At 46.5% G+C, this 16,185-nt stretch overlaps 1 protein-coding gene and 1 long non-coding RNA gene across 3 annotated transcripts; one reads left to right on the top strand and one right to left on the bottom strand.

Moving 5' to 3' along the window:
* Positions 1-2,355: 2,355 nt before the first annotated feature.
* Positions 2,356-4,558, top strand: LOC125525379 (NAC domain-containing protein 43-like). The gene is made up of 3 exons (XM_048690384.1): positions 2,356-2,604; positions 2,696-3,027; positions 3,699-4,558. Exons 1-3 carry the CDS (start codon positions 2,433-2,435, stop codon positions 4,398-4,400), a joined length of 1,206 nt encoding a protein of 401 aa, XP_048546341.1. The 5' UTR covers positions 2,356-2,432; the 3' UTR covers positions 4,401-4,558.
* Positions 4,559-5,964: 1,406 nt separating this feature from the next.
* LOC125522862 lies at positions 5,965-9,887 on the bottom strand. 2 transcript variants are annotated; one of them, XR_007289997.1, is made up of 6 exons: positions 9,738-9,887; positions 9,544-9,638; positions 9,284-9,422; positions 9,028-9,186; positions 8,026-8,100; positions 5,965-6,505 (listed from the first exon to the last, which is right to left on the bottom strand). It is a non-coding gene; the product is annotated as an uncharacterized LOC125522862 (long non-coding RNA). The 2 variants fall into 2 exon arrangements; XR_007289996.1 differs by lacking the exon at positions 5,965-6,505 and having other exon boundaries at positions 6,519-8,100.
* Between the last annotated feature and the right edge of the window lie 6,298 nt (positions 9,888-16,185).

Genomic DNA, 16,185 nt, shown 5'->3' with positions numbered 1-16,185 from the left:
CTGTCGACCACCGACCAGCAGATGGTTGTCCGATAGCATGTCCCCACCTGCACAGCCCCTCTAGATTGGTCTACCGCCATGCCCCTTGTCAGCGTTTTGGGTACCGAGCGAAATTTCGTGATCTCGTGCGATTACCGCGTTTACCGTCGCCCCTTGAGAAACACTCATACCGAGCAAAACATCTCGAATATTTTGATTTTTTTAAATTCAAACGCTCACTGTGGAGTTAAATAGACACCTTCTCTTCTTTGAAAACCAAATTGGTAGTGGCCTAGTGGCAAAGGCATCCTTTCCTTGGTAGCTAGTTGCCGGTTCGAGTGTACCCTCATGCATTTTTATTTCTTTTTAGGAAGCAAAAGTTCAAAAATGCTGCAACGACCAGGGGTCGAACTCGCGACATACGAGCAAGCGAAAGCTGCAGTCCCGTAGGCATGGTTCGTGAAATTTAATAGTGAAATACCTATCTATATCGATGTCAAAAATATTTGAATACAAATTTTGATTTCAAATTTCATCCGAATTTTTTTCAGAATTTCACGGTTACCGTGGTAACCGCAAATTCCGGCGACCCTCGAGAAAAAAGGTCCGCTTGGGATCCAAAACCTTGGCCCCTGTCATGGGCGGCTACCGCGCACCTAGTGCCTAGGAGAACACCCTGCACTGCCAAGTCCGCCGCTCCATAATGTCTGCAATTTGGATGTAATATTGGATCTTATCTCATGTGAGATGTATTATCTATATCACTTCTGCATTAGTTGTTTCTGTCATGATACCTATTGTGTTTGACGCTGATCCGTATGTGTTGAAGCTATAGGAATCAGGCAAGTATCAGATGCGTCTCTATTCTGGATTTAGCAGCAACACGCTAAGGCTGAAATAGTTTCGCAACCCGGACATCACATTCCGCATTGCATTAAGAAAAAGAGAGGGTGTCTAGTTAACAAGGGAAACCAGACCGAAATATCATATTTCCTCCGTTCCTAAATATTAGTCTTTTTAGAGATTCCAATATGGACTACATACGGAGCAAAATAAGTGAATCTATAATTTAAAATGTGTCTATATACATCCGTTTGTTGTCCATGTTGAAATCTATAGAGAGACTTATATTTACAAATGGAGGGAGTACATTACATGGTTAATTAAGGGAAAATGCAAACACCACACTTGCTAAGGAAAGCGGACCCAAAAATCATACATGACGCCTGGTCATTTAATGAGTCGTTGAAAAGCTTAGCGTGCACTTATGGCAGCACTACAAGGATATGGAAACCGGACGTCAATTTATAATTTTATTGATGTACTGTCAAGTATTGGAAGTCTATGATCGACCAAAGTCCCGCCCATCTCCCCTATCTCGACAGGCATCTCGTTTTCTATTAAAATGATAAATAGAAACAGCTTATAAAACAAAAATGCACATGAGAGTGTGCATACAATCAATAAACTACAATTCCCTCTACAAATTTGGTCAATGAATTATGTACTATTTACACGATGGATATACAATAAAGCATTAAATCTAATGTCAACAGGTGTTGTTCTCCTGTGACGACTGCAGGAAAGAAAAGCAGGAGACAAATTTCCACAGGATCGAACACTACAACTACAACTGAGCTGCAGAATCAATATCCATGCACACATTTCCTTATCGGTTTTGCAAAAGTCAAAAAAGCTGTGCCGTTGCTTTGCGCTTTCTTGCCTCCGATAGATAACCTCAATCGATCGTCGGCTGGCCAAAGTTAGGGATCTAGTACTGCTCCAATCCACCAACCAAGCCTCAGGAATGCGACTTTTAGTACCTTGCGATGCTTAATTTCCTCTTAATTTGTCACATCACCACGCACGAACATGAAGGAAAAGAGAGAAACGGCTGGGAAACGCACATCTTTTACTTTCTGCAGCTTAATTTCCTCATAATTTATGACGAACGTCACCCATGAACATGAAACAAGAGAAGAGAGATTGTGACACAGTTCCTGTCGCTGATCGATGATGCTGTTAGTGCTGTTGCAGTGGTGGTTTCGGTGGCCATGCCATGCCATGCAACCTGATGGTTTTACCCGGGAGAGAGAGCGGTGACATAGAGGGGATCAGTTCGGTTTGGGGCGTGGTTTTTGTGGAGATTTTTAAGGTCGCATGTCATGGCTCCTCCCTTTTTTCCCGGCCATCTTCCTCCTCTCTCTTTTCCTTGCCGGCTGGGACCACTGTCGCCTTGGCCTTTCCCTCTCAAGGTTGGTGGCACTTCCCTTAGCTAGCTAGCTGGAGCTAGAGCTGTCGCGTTAGCTAGCAGTGTGCTTGCTCGACCCCATGTCCAGCGGCTATATATGACCACCCATGTCCGTTGCAGTTGCTTCCTTGTACCCCATCACCGGCAACAACTTCATTCGGCTCCATCTTCTCCGCTCCACTCCTGCTCCCTCCGATCGATCATGAGCATCTCTGTGAACGGGCAGTTGATGGTGCCGCCGGGGTTCCGGTTCCACCCCACGGAGGAGGAGCTGCTCACCTACTACCTCACCAAGAAGGTGGCCTCGCAGCGCATCGAGCTCGACGTCATCCGCGACGTCGACCTTAACAAGCTCGAGCCATGGGACATCCAAGGTGAGTTCATGCACGAGTTCCTCCACAATGCTAGTTCGCATGTGCGTGCCCATGGTGAACTCAACTAACTGGCCATGGAAAACGCATGCAGAGCGCTGCAGGATCGGCACTGGCCCACAGAACGACTGGTACCTGTTCAGCCACAAGGACAAAAAATACCCCACGGGGACGCGCACCAACCGCGCCACGGCAGCCGGGTTCTGGAAGGCCACCGGCCGGGACAAGGCCATCTACTCCGCCTCCGGCTCCGGCCGCATCGGCATGCGCAAAACGCTCGTCTTCTACAAGGGCCGCGCCCCGCACGGCCACAAGTCCGACTGGATCATGCACGAGTACCGCCTGGACGACGCCTCAACCCCGGCCAACAACCCCGCCAACCCAGCCGCCGGCAACGCCCCCTACTACTCCGGCTCCTCATCGCTGGTACGTACTTGCTATCCACAATATGGACACGGTGGCCGGCAGGCCGGCCACCAGGGATGGAGATAGCTCGCTAGGGTGCATGCATGCGATAATTAAGTGTACTATGCACGTACGTTCTTAGGTGTATGCTCACGTGGCACATATACGACACTGTAGACGACCAAGGCTAGTGAAGTTGATGTCCAGGTGGTGGTTGAGAATGGGGACACACATGACATAATGACATGGATTTCCTTTCGACGGGTCGGCGTCACGGAAAGGGAGCTCCAAGTAGTGGCTAGTAGGTTCAGTACTTGCCAACAAATACAATCTATTTAGTGTTTCTCTTAGATAAAAAATGAATCGATGGAACATGAATTGATGGAATAGTATGTGGACCTTTGCACGTGGAGACACCGGCATATGACAAAATACTACTCCCTCCGTCCCAAAATATAAAAACGTTTTTGACACTAGTTCTGGGACAGAGGGAGTAGTAATTAACAAACCTCCATTATCGAGCGAGCCTTTTCTAGGGTCAAACACTACGATACCTTTTGAGCTGGCTAGGCTTAGGTAGTGGGAGTAGTACGTTCCATTCGAAAATTCAACACCATGCATAATTAGCCTAATCTTATTACCGATCGATCGATATGATGCAAATTAACTGATGGTGTTATCGATATGAGCAGATGCGCGGCGTGGCTGGGGACCAGTCGTCGGTGCAGGAGGACGGGTGGGTCATCTGCAGGGTGTTCAAGAAGAAGAACATCGTTGTGCAGCACCAAGCTGGCCAGACCGGCAGCGGGGGGGCCTCAGCGTCCAGCAAGCTTGTCGGCGCCGGTGCCATGGTGACCACCGCCAGCGACCACGCCAAGGCGACCCAGATGCAGCAGCATTACTCCGCCAACGACGACGGTGCGCTTGACCATATTCTCAACGAGTACATGCATGGCCGCTCGTCCACGACGCCGTGCAAGCAGGAGAAGAGCAATCCATCATCGTCAGCGCTGGACCACCTGATCAACAGCGCGGGCCACAACGGCAGCAGCACCCTATACGAGAAGTTCATGAAGCTCCCGCCGCTCGAGCACGTCCTTCCAGGCGGGCTCCTACCGCTGCCGACCGAGTACAGCGGCGACTGGGACGCCCTTGACCGGCTCGTGGCGTACGAGCTCAACGGCCTGTCCGACGCCCCGTCAGCCAAGACGACGAATGGCATGCCCTTCATCGTCGACGAACTCAGCGGCGCCACGCCCTACTCCGGTGGTGGCACACTACACGTTTCCTCGATCACAAGCGCCAGCGACGGCGACCTGTGGAGCCTAGCGCGGTCGGTGTCATCGCTACACGCCGACTTGAGGATAAACTCCTTTGACGCCGTCAGATGCTGACACTACCTAGCCCAAACTTTCTTTTTGCGCAAGGACATTATTATATATATGGAGTTAATATAATTGCAAGGAACTAATATTTAAGTTTGGAATAACAAGATGTACACAGTCAATATGTCAAAAATAAAAAGAAAAGAAAATTAGCTGTTTTACAGATATGAATACAAAGTACTAGTAGTAGATAAACAACCTAACACGGAGGAGGTCCTATCCAAAGACTACACCGTCATCAATGATTGGAGAATGCCGATGTAAAATTCAGCAGACCCTCTTGGTCTCGCGGCTAGTCAGATGATCTAGAACGTAAGCAGCGAGCAATATTTACACATGTCAGGGTTTCTCTCTGAAGATAAAACCCTACTGATGTTCGATTATATTTATGGATGGGGTGTACAAGGTAAAGGATGATCGTAGGTGTATCAAGGGGGTGAAGCTATGATAATGTTCTATGTCCAGTGACTAGCCCCATCTCGCCTTAGAAAGGTCGACGAGGCCTAGGATTACAACAGGTCCTAGTCAGCTATGGTGGTTGATGATCCTCCATGATCTCTGGGTAGGCTTGTCGTGTACTCCAAACCAGCTCCTTCCTTGATCCTTAGCGCGGCTGATGGGCCGACTTTCGGTGGACGTCTAGGTGACATGTGGTATCAACGAGAAGCAAAATAAGCCACAACATGAAAAAAATTAGTCCGATCTAGAGATCTTAATTGTTGAACCGACCATCGCTCATGGTAACGAAATGTAGTATAATACAATCATACACTTGTGACTAAAAAATACATCTATGTATCTAGGTATGACCTAATATCGTTTTGACTCCTATTGATAAATGTTTAGTGGCTTCCTCCTTTTCGGTTTAAAAGGCCTACACGTATTCCTAAACCGACAATATTTTTTTTTCACATACAAGTTGTACTACACTTGTCAAATTGTCGATCTACATTTTGTAACGGTATCACTTTTGTAACATATAATTTGTATTATATTAGTCAAATTATCGATCTAGGGATATGTCTAAGCTTTTTAAATCGGAAAGGAGGGACTCGTAGCAACATCACTTTAGATTCATAATAGAAGACACATATAAACTCGTGAAGCGGACTTAAGGTACGTACTGCAAAACTTGGATGAGAAAAGTTGGAGTTTTTCTTGAAACAAAAGATGGATTGAGGCTATTTAAATAGTTTCTGAATGCATAGGTTAGCACCTCAAATTTTGCAAGAGAAAGAGTCATGCTCTGATAAGGTGCTGATTTGACCCAAGGCAATTATTATGGAAATGCAAATTTCTTCTGCCGAAACTCAGTTCATAAGTAATCAGTGATATGTGTGTGGTGAAACTTGGCACGCGACTAGCATGAATATTATGAAGATGGAATTTATATGGATTTCCACCGTGGCAAGAAGGAACAGCCTCCCTATCGTGCTAGTTGGGGGTAAACCTTCCTTACTGAAACTTGAATAGAATAGAAGTTTGTTATGCCTGTGTTAACATGTGGTTTCTAAACGGTGGAAGCACTGAGGTTTGATCATTAACAAGGTGGAGCAACATTTCATTAAGTGGATGGAACTACGCCTGTTAAAGCCTGGTCTTAGCTTGCATAGTAAATGATCTCTTTTTGGTTGTGTCAACATCAGATATTTAGGGAAGGCACTTCCTCCCAGTTAGTGCCAAGGGGTGATTTGATTTGGTGTTGAAAACTGCATGCTTCCTCATCGTGAAAGGGCCATGCATGTTGCTGAAGTTAACCAATTTTATTACTCCTCGTGGTGGTGCGGGCACTCGGTCGTCACTACGGGTTGCCGGCTTGGTCATACATGCTACATACACGGACAACTGGTTATCCTGGTATGGGCTCTCCTTTCACCTTTTCTGTTAAAGCTAGCATGCTACTGCTTAGCTCGGGTAAGATCGCATGCATCTTCTTCATGAATGACTTCGGTGACCAGTCACAATCTGATTCCTAGATGATGTTGCCTTGATCTACACTTGTTGCCATGTTCCCAAATCCTGTTCACCTGCATCCGCGGTTGGAGTTGGAAATTCTTGTGCGTTGTGATGGAAGCTGCGACCACTTTGCTTGCTCCTCTCAAGCTTGATGCCCACTACACAAACCAAAGCAAATGAGTAGGTTTCATGCATTGCAAGCTGTCTGATTGACCGCAAGGTAAAAAGCGATGCGTAAAGCTAAGCTTTGTTTCACTGTTGACTTTGGACACGTAAAGGAGGTTGGTCCTGTATTGGCATTTCACAGTATGCAGGAAGCTCCCTAACTAAGCAGGACATTCCAGATGGATGCGAAGATGGACTGAAACCTCCGGAGGAGAGCTTCACGCTCATGTTTCCCAGGTCTGAGCCGACCGTCTATGGATGCCAAGATGGAGACCGTTGCCGGAACTAATAATGCATTTTGTAAGTATGTATTCTAGTGAAATTCATCTTGGGTCTGGATGTAGCTTCGAAAAGGCCATTCATCTTGGCACCTTCATATCCTCCCGATTAAGGCCGAGGGACTAGGGAAATTCTTCTACTGAAACCTATAATTTCTCTCTCTAAAAATTTGCTAATTTTTACTCCCTCCGCTCACAATGTAGTGCATACAGATTTTTTGAAAAGCCAAAATTTATAAATCTTGACCAAGTTTGTAAAGAAAAACACATAAATCTAGAATATACATATCGGTAGATAGATCACAAGACGTGTTTTCATATTGTATATATTTGGTACTGTAGATATAAATAGTTTTCTTTGTAAGCTTGGCGGAAGTTTGTAAAGTTTGATTTTACAGAAAATTTATATGAACTACATTATAAAACGGAGGAAGTATTTGGCAATGTGGGCAGATGATCAACGAGCTAAGCACACACACGACATAAATCAGAATTATTATTTTTTATTAAAGGAGGATGACAGTAGTCGGTGTGATTTTCATCGGAAGTCGCGTCCCCCGATTGCCCTGTTGACTGGAACGGTACGGAGTTTCGCCGTGAAGAAGAAAACCGCCGTCAACACACCGGCAGGGACCTCCAACCGCCCCTTGCCGGTCCCTCTTCGCGCCGCTGGCCCGCCGGGGCCACACCGTGACGGACCTGGGCAGGACTCCAGATCTGCAGCCACCGATGCCACCCATCTGCACGGAGCCCCTAGCGTCGCCCGAGGGGAGGCGATGCAAGGGGGTACGCGGCACAAGGGATGTGTTTCACGACAAAAATTAGATCAAAGCAACTTAAATTACATGGATCAATCATTGGCGAGGAACACAATGAGAGGAAGCATCGCCCACTCATCTGTGGTTAGCTAGGAATCCTAGTACTGCTGGTGCTCTCTAGTCTTTTTACGAGCGAGAGGAACACAATGAGAGGAAGCCTCGCCTACTCACTGTTAGGTGCTGCTTAATGCAGATATGTAAGCATTCGCACGGGGTAGTCATTATTTACTATTTCTGCTATATATGTAAGATTTCAGTAAATGATTTTCACGTATTTTCCGTTCAATGGTGGTAAAGTCGTAGAGAGTTATAGAATTTTTTTTTTAAAATATTGATCAACAATTAGAAATATAGTACTGGTAAGTCATGTACACATAAGTTCTTTCATTTGAGAATGAGCATGATTTTTTGTTCTACCTTGCGGTTGTTGCTTCATATAAATACTGCAGTGTGCCACCTTCTTGACCTCCCGAGTGCATATACACTACATATCTGCAAACAATAATATCAAAATAATTCCATCAGTACAAAGCGTCATTTTTTTCTTGTAAGATGCTCATATCCAATTGGATAAATGGGTGAGCATAAAATTCAAAGAACAGATCAAAGTAAAGAAACACATATCTTCTACTTCTGAGGAACAGAGAGAAGTTAGACTGAAAAAACCGCGTAATGCTCCAAAATGGCATATACACATTCAAACAAAATTAGAAGAGGTGTTATGTAGAAGTACATCACATATTTGATAATTGAATACCCTAACTGGATTGTATATCACATAATTTTTTTACCCATCCTATTATGTATCCTTTTTACGGGAAAATACGTATGCACACACATAAGGAACTAAAGAATGAATATTATAAAAATCCCAAAATATGAAACCCTAGGCAGTAGTTCCTCATTACAAACCAAGTCTGAAATTGCACATCAACGCAAAACATAAAAATCCCCAAACACAAAAATCTACACCATTCTTGCTCCTTGTGTACCGTTTTAGGATAGATTGGTGCAAACACAGCTAGCCATGGCAACGGAGGTCTACTTCCTATGCAGCCATTGATTGACCCAAGCTATGGGTAAATCATGGCTAATACTCGCACCTGGGCACCAGAGATGAAGTCCGAGTAAGATATGATCATATATATGATGGAGGGATGACCTGTGTGGCATGTGTGAGAAAATCTGAATCATAGGCAAACTATAGCAGATTCAGTATAGTTGGCTTTTCATTTAGTTTTTGATGAGATTGTAGTTTCATACTGAATTAATAAGAACATTATAATCAGAGGAGTGCAGGAAATTACATATTCAATCACTACTGAAAGAGAGTGCAGGGGAAGGTGGATATGCATCACGTGAGCAATTTAGGTATCAAATAGTAACTAATATAAAAGCATAATAACAAAGCCAATTTACCTTCGTGGGAGCTTGCTGTTGCTGCTTGCCTGTAACCATTAATGAGCCAAAGCTGTCTCGGTAAAACCAGGTGAACCGTTGCGGATATTAAGATGCGGCTCAACTGGTGGCTGTCAGTCTGTCACCTTCGACTTCGAGAATGCACTTGTGCTTGTGCTTCTTCTCAGAAGATATGGGTGATTAAAAGCATTATTGCCAGGATGTACAACTCTCTATTGAACCATCGAACCCTTCCTTGAAGCCTTTACTCGCGTACCTTGATTATATTTCCGTTCCCAGGAGCAGGAGAGAACCACCGGGCGGAAAGCTGCGATGTGCGGGGTGAGAAGTTCACATTGGCTGCGTGAGGACGTGGGGTTGATTAGGAGTGACGAAGAGACCTGCTGTAGAGACATCTGTGAGAGGACATTGCATCATGGAGAGTGATATATATTAGATGGCATGGTCAAATTCTCAATGAAAGGGCAGCTCCAGTTCGATTTCTCTGTCATCGAAGGCGTTGACGATGATACTCACGTCTGGCCATCGGGAAGACGTGTTCATGCACCGATGCACGTGATGCATATCCATCTTCCTCTGCTGCCTCCATGTATTCAATGATATTGGCAGCACTAAGGAGAAGTAAGAGAGCGGCTTAAGAAAAATAAGAGACGGCAGCAAGGCGAGAGAGATAATCAATGATACTGCTTAGCTAGGGTAAGACTGCATACATGATACATCTTCTGGGAGTTGGGCTCAGTCCGGCCAGCCCTGAGCTACAACTTGGACAATTTTGTGAGTTGTGATGGAAGCTGCTGCCACTTTGCTTGCTCCTCTCAAGGCTGATGCCCACTAGACAAGCCAAAGCAAAGGAGGAGGCTCCATGCAGTGCAAGCTGTCTGATTGACGGCAAGGAAAAACAGTGATGCATATATTCCTGCCTGTTGCAACTTTTTTTTTGCACGTGATTGAATGATTGAGAGTGATTAAGAGTGGGCTACGGTGTTCCAGAATCTGCTTCCTGTATCCCCCAAGTGTGCTGAGTAAGTGAATACGACGTGACGTGGCCAGCTCAATCGGACATGAATGGATCAATCGACAATGATCTTTAGGCGAGATGAAAGCGGTTGTTTTTCTTTGTCCCTGAAGAGTTTATACGTGCTCTTAACTCAGTTTGAGAAACGTAGAAGTTTCAAAAATAATTTGAAATGCAAATATACATATCATAAAAGTAGTGTATGGTTGTAAAGCTGAGATTTGTTTCACTGTTGACTTTGGACACGTAAAGAGGCTGGTCCTCTACACCATGTGAGGTGTCTGCAGGTCATCTTGTTGCCTGTATTGGCATTTGGCAGTATGCAGGAAGCTCCCCAGCTAAGCAGGACAGTTCAGATAGCGCTTGGACTGAGAGGTCTGGAAGAGAGCTTCACGCTCATGTTTTCCCAGGCCAGGGGCGACCACCTACGGATGGCAAGATGGAGACCGTTGCCATTACTAATAATACATTTTGGAACTATACATTGAGTGGTACGTATTGGCCGTTCGTTCGTTGGGTGAGACGAGCATGGAGTGTAGCTTCCAAATGGCCAAGCAGGACCAGAGAAGATGGTTCAGACCATATATTGAGTTTTGCTTCTTCGTATATCGGGCCATTTGGCCATGGAGTACAAATTTTTCTCTCTGACAGTGTGACCGGCGAGGTCAATACGCGACGAAATCAGATTAAAGCAGCTAAAATTACCTGGAACAATAATTGGACGAACACAATGAGAGGAAGCCTCGCCCACTCACTGTGGGTAGCTAGGAATCCTAGTACTGCTGGTGCTCCCTAGTCTTTTTAGGAGCGAGCATGATGTGGTGTTAGGTGCTGCTTAATGCAGATTAGATGCCCGATCCCCGACGGCAACGTACCGGCGACGGGTACGTCGATGGCCGTCGCCATGATTAAGCTGCTGACCCTCAAGGGGAGATTAGGCTGCAAAGGTGCTTGCTGAGTGAATGAATAATCATTGGCCTTTTCCTTTTAATTGTGCGTCTGCCTTTGCCATGCACGAGTTCGGCCGTTAGCGCAAGCATGATGATGCCTCATAGGCCACGCATGCCATTATCTGCACACTCATTATACTATACTTGTGAGTGAGTAAACTCAATCATGCGCGCTCGTTTGGTCCTTTCAGATCCTGCTGCTGCTGCTGTTGTATGTTGCCCATGTGGCCATGTGATTTGCTTACCCACAGTAAATGATTCAAACCTTTTCATTTAGACTAAGAATATATAACAGCAAATGCAAACTGACAAGTAGTATGATGATCAAATGATTAATCTGTGGATAGAAATCAACACATCGAATAAAGCTATATTTGAAGGGCCGGCCTAACAATGCTCTTGCAAGTTCTGAGTTGAATGCTGTCATGCTTCAAGTACAGATCTGGTCATTTATTTTGAATGAAAAACATCGGAAATGTCTTGCGTCCCTCATGAGGGTCCTCTTCATCATATTAGGACCCTTCTAACTTCGGAACACCATATCTCCGGAAGAATCGTGACGAAACACTTGACTAATGCCAGGAGAGAGAGAGAGAGAGAGAGAGCTTCCATAAAAAAATGGGTGCCTTGGCATTTGCACAATTAAAAGCTCTTTATAACTAATGAAAAGGCAAAGCTTTTGTCATGTTTTGAAAAGAAAAGATTCTATAGATAATCTCAGCTCAAGCTACTCGAAATGGCTTAAGAGGTCAACTAGTTAGCTCTAGCCTTTGGCAAGCAAGACTAATTAGCTCTAGCCGTGTTCACCAAATTCCAGTGAGCATGAAAAGGTGAATTAAAAAGGAAGCAACACAAGACACACACACACACCACAATATATATTATCCGTAGGATAGGGCTAGCTAGTGTTAGGTCGTGCAGAGTCCAAATCAGCCCTCCGCACGTCCCCACTACACTCTCCATCGGTCGACCAGTACATCGACTACACACAAGGAAGAACAAAAAGGAGAGAATAAACATGGCAACACGTAGAGACGACATTCTTTGCCGCTTTCAATCGATGAATCATCTCTCAAAAGGAAGCTGATTTTCTTCCATAATTTCTTTCAACAGGACCAGCAACGTATAGCTAGCAGCAGAAAGGAGAGGAAGGAACGAAGGGGGCAGCGGCAGCTCTTGACAAACGTACGTCGCCGTCCGTGGTCGTCGCTCGCTCGCCGACGGTAGTGTTTTCTAACCGTGCTTGTAGTGTAAGCTACCAGGGCACACAGGTATCGGATGGATGGCGATCGCGAGGTGCATATCCATGCATGGTCCATCCCCGGCCCACATTCCAAACTCCACCAAGAAATACTCTGGAAAAGGACGACATGCAATTGACCCGGCCAGCCTGCTGCACGTATACCTCGACTACTACGTACGTGTGCCCGGCGAGATGGTTAAAGTTAACATATACCGGAGTAGATTGATGTGGGCTATAATTGCGCCCCAGAAGAAGTGTGCTTGCACAGCCTCCACTAATTAACCAAAGAGAGAGCGATAGATGATCATGCCTGACAATTCAGTTTCAACGGTACCCGCGCTAGCGAGCCTAGTGAGCGAGCGAGGATTTTACAAGAAGCTATCGGTCCTAGCTAGCCCTGCAGTGAGTGGTACATGCATGAATCCCTAGGATCAATAACAACAAGAAGAAATTAAAGTAGCTCGTAATTGTTGCTGGCGTCTAGAAGGATCAAGTACGCGTGTTGCCCACAGACACTCGGACACGCACGGACTCCGGCCACGGCGACGATGACGACGGCCAATCGGAGGAGACAAAGCTAAAAAAGAAGCAAATGTCCGTGTACGTGTACGTGCTGACAAACAAGCATACCCGGCCGCGACGATGATCGGTCGATAAAGCGCATGTTTGGTCGCTAGCAGCGTCACTGGCGCTCTAGTAGCTTCTGCCCGTCGAATCTGCCACAGGACCAAGCTAGCTACATGCATACCTGGTCTACCTCGACCCCTCTATCATGTACCGACCGACCGGCGGCAAAATTTCGTGTTTTGACTCTTTTACCAAATTTGTTTGAGATTTGATCCTGCTTTGCGAAATTTTTGGGGTCTTGGCAGTGAGAAAAGGGACCGCCAGGGGCCTTGGAGATAGACTGTTATACCCTACCGCTGGAGATCTTGATGGTAAGAAAGGGTCAGATTCTGAAATTTTTGCAAAACAAGATCAGATCTCGAACAAGTTTTAAAAAAGGGTCAAAACATGAAATTTAGCTCCGACCTGCCGGGCCGAGCCGCTGTCCATCTAGAATTCTGGATGATGCGTTGCGTTGGGATTGGGTTCCAGCTAGCTATAGATAGGATGCATGTGGTACGTCCGGCCAACCGCGTAGGCGCGTGCTCCTAGCCTGCTACCGTCGGTAACTCTGCCGGAAATTCTTGTCCTCGCTGGACCGATCTCTGCCATCAAAGAGCAGCTTCACTGGGAAGACGCCCCTGATATTTCCCACACGAATTAAACCTGCACCTACAGCAGGATCGATCACCAGAACACTACCGTTGCAAAGCGTTCTGTATACAGCACTCTCTAGTGTCTAGTACAGCGACATGTTTGCTCCCGCTTAAGGCCTTGCTGGTTATTTAATTGGCAATCAGCGTCCATGGATCGATCTCTGGGGTATGTTATATGCATGTCCCCAGACGTATCTGAAGTTCACAACAGTGTATATTGTACATTAAAAAACTCACTTATATTATGAAACGAAAGAAGTAGGAACCTTGTGTATATATGAGAAAGGCCTTTTGGAGGCCGAGCTTCATGGAGGCCTTTATTTTGAAAAATTCAAATTCAAATTTTTATGGTTCAAAAAATTCAGAAAACAAATATGCATGTATGTAAGGATGTAACTCACATATGTGTAAAAATTCATGATGAAATACCTTGAGTTGTGACATGTACAAAAAGGACAAATTCATGGCCTGGGAGGATGAATAGTATCATGTGTTAAACATCCCCAGATTTGTCTTTTTTGCCCAGCCCTTATTTTAATGTATTTTAAACTGAAAATTTACACACATGTGTCTTATACCTTCGTGTATATCTGTAATTTTTCAGAATTTTTTGAAATGTAAAAATATGAGTTTCAATGAAATTTTAAATTTGAATTTGGAGGCCTCACTGGAGCCCAAGCTCCAAAAGGGATTTTCTGTGTGTATATGTTCTACCTCTTGGTCTGCCTGCGCCACAAACGAGGGGTCAAATAAACAGGAGCTTTGCTACACTCACAGACTCAAATTTACACACTAGAACTTACAGGCTGACATGGCAATTGTTGATTGGAAATCAGATAGTACCACAGCTGAAATTAGGGGGTGGAGGGAGATTTTCAGGGGGACACATAATCCCGTATGCTCCTTCCGTGCCTTGTTGTCCATAAGTGTGGGATTTTCGAATAAACAGTTCAAAGTAACCAACACAGACGAGACCTAGGGCCAGTTTTTTTTTGGTAGCTTAAAAAATAAGCCGCCTTCCCAGTTTTTGTCATAAGTCATCTCTTTTATTTATTGAGGCTTCTAAACTAATTATGAAATAGCTAATTTAGAAGTCTTAATAAATTTTTGAGACGGTTTATATTTTTTAATCTAGTAAGAGGCAGCTTATTTTTTAAGCCGTCTAAAAAAACCTGACCCCTAGTCATGAACAGGAGTAGTAGTCTAGTAGACTAGTTGTATGTTGATATATATATAAGCTGCAGCTTATCGGTTGCTTTATCCATTTCTTCTACTGCCACATATACGTGCGTACAGTATATGGACATCGTAGAGGCCGGCCGGCAACGTAGCTGATCGCATCGCCGTCTACCCCATCCGCGTAATATGAGGATCGGAGGGATAAAATACTGGGAAAACGCCGGCCGTCTGCATCGAGGTACGTCGAGGAGATCGGCCCGTCTGTTGAATATATGGTTTGTGCATGTATATTGTATAATCCGGCTCACCTTTTAGTCATTGTATAGTTGAGATTGTGGTCTATCTTGTACTTTATATATACGTGTGCTATGCATCGATCAATACATTGAGTTGCATTGCTAAAATATTTGTTTCCAACATGGTATCATACCTATGATCCTAATACTAACTCCCGCCGCCGCCGCCGTCGCCGTGATCCCATCGCCGCCGCCACCCGCCGCCGCCGCCACTTCGTGCCGCCGCCGCCGCCGCGTCTCCTCGCCGCCGCGCCGCGGCCCCCTGTGTGCCGCCGCCGCTTCGCGCTTCCGCCCGCAACCCGCAGCACCGCCACCCACGCCGCGCCGCCATCCCTCCCGCCACGCCGCTTCACCACGCGCCGCGGCCCTCCCCTCTCGGCCATGGCCTCCCCCGGTTCCACCGGTACCACCCGCAGCCGCCGCACCAACCCCTTCGACGGCCCCAATCCCGTCGTCATCCGTGATCTCAATATTCTCGCTCGGGTTCCCGTCGTCCTCGGTCAACTCACCTCCACCTACTATGCCTGGAAGACGTACTTCTTCCTTGTGTTCCGTGAGTACAATCTCCGGGATCACATCGATGGCTCCGTGGACTCCCGCTTCATGGAGGACGATGAGGAGTGGACGTCCATCGACGCCACTCTTATCCGCTGGTTCTACACCACCATCTCGAAGGACCTCTTCCACACGGTGGTCTCCGCCGATGATGACGCTCACGCCGTTTGGACTAAGCTCAACAGCCTCTTCACCGACAACGCGCTCCAACGCAAGGTTTTCTTGCACGGCGAGTTTTTTGGATGCCAGCAGCTTGACTCGTCGGTCGACGATTATTGCATGCACCTCAAGAAGCTTGTTGACGAGCTCCGTGACCTCGGCGAGAAGGTCTCCGACGAGCTCCTCCTCAGCACTCTCATCGCCGGCCTGAACGAACACTTCGGGAACGCCGCCTCCAACATCCCTCTCATCACCAACCCGACCTTCCCCAAGATCGTCGCGTACCTGAAGCTGGAGGAGAAGAGGATGCGGATGTCGCGCGCCCGGGCCACCCATACGGCTCTCACCGCCGGAACCCGCGGCGGTGCTCCGCCCACCGCTCCGGCTCCCCCGCCGCGGCCCGCCCAGGGGCCCGTCCACGTGCAGCCGTCGCCCGGGTTCCCATATCCCGCGCCGCCGCAGGCCCCTCCGCCGCCCCCCACCGAGCAGCAGCAGCAGC

This window comes from Triticum urartu, chromosome 7 (genome assembly GCF_003073215.2).
Source record: "Triticum urartu cultivar G1812 chromosome 7, Tu2.1, whole genome shotgun sequence".
NCBI classification, from domain to species: Eukaryota; Viridiplantae; Streptophyta; class Magnoliopsida; order Poales; family Poaceae; genus Triticum; species Triticum urartu.
The sequence above is the reverse complement of the archived record's forward strand: the minus strand, read 5'-3'. Positions and strand labels throughout refer to the sequence as shown.